The sequence below is a fragment of the Chaetura pelagica genome, unplaced genomic scaffold (assembly GCF_000747805.2).
Source record: "Chaetura pelagica isolate M959 unplaced genomic scaffold, ChaPel_1.0 scaffold377, whole genome shotgun sequence".
Classification (NCBI taxonomy): domain Eukaryota; kingdom Metazoa; phylum Chordata; class Aves; order Apodiformes; family Apodidae; genus Chaetura; species Chaetura pelagica.
Genome location: NW_009953908.1, coordinates 256530 through 260596, shown reverse-complemented (window position 1 = coordinate 260596; position 4067 = coordinate 256530). Strand labels below are relative to the sequence as shown.

The following is a 4067-nucleotide window of genomic DNA, read 5'->3' as shown; positions in this document are numbered from 1 at the left end:
TCCCTATTTTACATAAAGAAGGAGTCTTGATGTCTGTACTGGTGAGCCTGAAGGCTATAATCTCCTGATTATCCAATGGACAGGTAGAGTCAAAGAGCCCTTTTCCTCACAGTGTCTTGCCAATGTGATTAATCTATTAGCTGTAGGGACCATCTATCTCAGAATGAGGGGTAGCAGTGTCAGAGAATCCCTCCCCTCCCTTGCTGCTTTGCTGAGTATGTTAACAAGCTGGCCAATTAAAAAAATATTTGTAAGATGCTTCACTGACCTTGCAGTCTGCAAAACCAGCCACGAGACATGTCATTAGCAGCAGGGCAGTTAGGAGGCTGCTAATTTAACTACGTGGATTTGGTTAGACTGGGAAACATTTCATTTTTTATTAGGGGGTTTGTTATTTAAAGCTGCCATATTTCAGGGTTTCAGGGGGATTCAGGCAGGACTATCACAAAAGCAGCACACTGTGAAACACAGTTTGTATAAATGAAGCACAATCTTGCTTTTAGGCTTATCTAGCAGGTAGGAATTCCACGCTTTTATCTCCTCTCAGTTAACTCTTGTTTTGATGAGACATCTTGGGTCTTCCAGTGCTGCAGAGACATGGGTTAAATGGCACCATCACTTCCTGCCCTGAGCTTGTTTCTTCTAGGACATTCATGTTCAGAAGGTAATAAAGCTGGTAAAGAAGGTAATAATGCATCAGAGGGTCCCTAGGTATGAAACACTTGCAGGCCTCTCAGGGTACGAACACACAAACAAAATCGGTTTACTGGGATAAACTTGGTTGTATGTTTATAACGTGCTAGCTGCCAACCATTAACCATGCACCTTCCTACCCAGTGGAACCCTCTGGCAATTATAAAGTAGGTTATTCTGCTTTCTTTCAAGGTTAAGCTTCTTGACCTTCATCTGGAAGTACCACATGCACACAGGCAGGTTCCTGCAGAGTGAGGCATTTACCGCAAGTTCACACTCTGCCTGACATTTGCATCAATAGATGTTAACTTTGCACTGGATGAACTTAGTATTTCTCCAGCACTGTCCATCACATTCAGGGAGGACACCTAAGATAATCCTCCTAAATGTCTTAATTTGCGGTGATCTGGCCAGTACCAAGGGGCTCACATTCCCCATCACATTTGTAAAACACATCACCTGCTTTACCTGCTCTGAATTTTATAACAAACTTCTTATATCAAATTTTCTATCAATGGCAACGAGTTTCATTGCTAGAACTCAAGTGAGTTAATTTACTAAACCTGTCCAAAGCTTAGTTCTATGTACAGAATATAAACAGGAAAATGAATTTTCATAATTTCTGACTTTGATTTATTCATAAGACCTATTTACTTGGCAGAAGTTGCCAGACCATCTGTCTTTCTGATCCGTAATGACTCAAAACTCAGTGAGTAGCATTTTTAAAAGAAGACGCTCAGAGCTAGTTTCAGAGGAGCTGCAAGCAGCCCCAACTCTGTTACTTGACCCATTTATTTCTATCAGACACCTTTTGAGATGTGGTTAGCCTACAGCACCTGAAACAAGCTGTTGCTTTAGGTCCATTAACATTTTCATTAGTTGCCACTCTCTCCCAGTTGATTAATGTAAGCTTTGTCTGTACCTTTTTTCTGAGTAAAATCTTGGCACAGGGAATTTTATTTTTACATTACCATATTTAAATAAAAACTATGTTTTAAAAGCTAGATAAATAAGTACAAATATGATGGATCAACTCATACTAATGCAAAGAAAAGCAATACACTGTGCTGGTCCTTTGGAGAAAGGTATGGGTTTTTTCCAAGAAAAATTAGAAGGGACATGATAGTTTAGGGAATTGCTAATATAGCAATAAGCTGCAGAAAGGTGTACTAATTACTGGGCGTACCCCAGATGTACTGCTAGGCATCAGACTGATGAATGAATAATGAATAATTGTGATTCTTATTTCATTTAAACCCTAAGTAAACCTCCACTTCAATTAATGGAGTTCCACATGTGTAGCAATGGTGTGGAATCAGAATCAGACCCAAGAATGCCTGGAGCTACCTGGGAAGTGTAGCTCCATAGAGTCCTTGGTGGCAAGAGGCTAGTTTTGAAATAGCAAAGATAGCTTGTAGCATTATTAATTCATAGTTTTTAAAGATGCCTTTTTCCTGTGTACAGCTATAATAAAAGAAATAGCCCCTAGAAAAGCAAAAAGTCCCCAACCCTACAACTTTTAGAGAAGAAAGCCTCATCTTGTATTGTAGGCGTGGAGAGTGTATAATTTACAGAAACACGAACAGAGGAGATGCTATCTCTTTTACACAAGTCAAATGCATGGCACAGTTAGGAAGAAGTCGTGTGACAGTTACCTGATGGGAAATCAGATAAATGACAGTGACTGTCTGTTTACACGTCGTCTCAATGATAAGGACACAGCCATTCAACAGGGACAGCCCTGGCCTGATCATGGTCTTGTTAAAAACATTCGACAACCCAACTGTATGTAAGGTGTTGAATTTTCAGAGACAAATTCAACAGCAGCCCTGTCTGGAAAGGAGGCTGACTTTGTTGAAAGGAAAAGGAAAGGACTGAAAAGACATGGAGTTACTCTCTTCTCTCTGGTCAGGATGCCCCAGAAGGTGGTGAATGTATGGGGAGCTGCTCTTAGAGGGGCTGTGCCTGCCCCAAGGAGAGATGGCGTCTACATTTAGGACACATTTCACAAGTAACAAGTGCACTTGCAGCACAAGAAATCAAGAGACAGCAGAACTGTTAATGTAGGAAAGACAGGTGATTTTCAACTAACAGTAAACACATACTGAATCCAGAAATGTGATTATTTTAGAATGTAACTTTGCATTTCATTCTGTCACCTTCATTACCCAAAACAGCCGGGCTATACAACTAAACCCTCCCCGCTTCTTTTCCAGATGTTCCTACAGCAGCCAACAGTGTCCCTGAGCTTCAGCAATTCCCAGCAGCCGGAGCCACAACCACTTCAGCAGAGATCAGGGGCCATTTCTCAGCAGCAGCAGCTTGTCCCCAGTCCTCAACTTCAAGGGCAAATTGCATCTTCGCAAACAGCAAACCAGCAAGCACTGAGAGAAGCAAGTGTGATATCAAGCCAGGTAATAAGTTCTTTGACTAGAGAAGCCTTTTTATGGGAAGAAGACACTGAGCTGTTAAACAAGTAAAATCACGTGTCCTGTAAGGGTGCCTTTCCCTTTTCTTCCATATCCTCCTATGTAAGCCTGTATAAAGGGTGTCTCCACAGCATTTACTTCACCTTAAATTCCTGTTTTATAACCTCAGCCAGTAGAGTTACTTGAGCAGCTCTTCCAGCTTGAAAACTGAGCAGGGGGGCAGGCAAAAGACATGGGTGACTTCCCGTTCTCCAGTTGATCCTGAAGGCCACCTAACCAACACGGAAACTAGCAAAACTGCTGTTGACAGAGTGACCTTTCAAAATAAGCTTCACCCCTGCTCACTGCCCCATTCCAGCTGGATGCCACCGACACAGCAAAGCCTGCTCTCTGCTGTGGCAGCACAAAGCTGGAACACGTGGAGGTTGGTGTCAGACGCCCAGGTTGTGAGCCGAACAGATTCCTGCATGGGGAAATGAGAGTTCAGGCTCACCGAGCTGTAACTGAGACCTGTGAAAGCCAGGAGTAGCTTTGGCAAGGGTTGTTGGGGTTTGTTTTTTTCCTACCTCAGGTTTATCATCATTTCCACTTGTTTGCCCTTCCACCCACCCGTTGCACCTCCCTTCACAGAAAACTCAGCTCCTGCTTCTGCTGCCCGGGTGTGTGGCAAACACGGGGCTGCACCAGGTCCCTCAGCGGGAGCTCTTCACCTCCACATACCCACCCGTACTACGGCTCTATTATAATAAAAAGTGTACTGGTGCTAGGAATAGGGGGGAAAAAAAAACCCACAACAACAACAAAACCCCACAACTTTTTTTTTCTTAGAAAAGGGTTTGTTGCCATCACCGGGCTTTTACGGCCGTGCTAAAATCACACTTAAAAACTCCGCTCTTGTGTCTCTGTGGGGTTGCCGTTTCTCGCCCCACCTGCTTGACGGCAGGA

General features: G+C 43.2%; 1 protein-coding gene across 1 annotated transcript in view; it reads left to right on the top strand.

The window, feature by feature from the left end:
- NPAS2 (neuronal PAS domain protein 2) overlaps positions 1–4067 on the top strand; it is a 58037-nt gene that overhangs the window by 49602 nt on the left and 4368 nt on the right. The window contains exons 17-18 of the mRNA XM_010001436.1: positions 2910–3107; positions 3481–3647. Coding sequence (XP_009999738.1) covers positions 2910–3107; positions 3481–3647 — 365 coding nt within the window. The remainder of the gene's footprint in view (positions 1–2909; positions 3108–3480; positions 3648–4067) is intronic.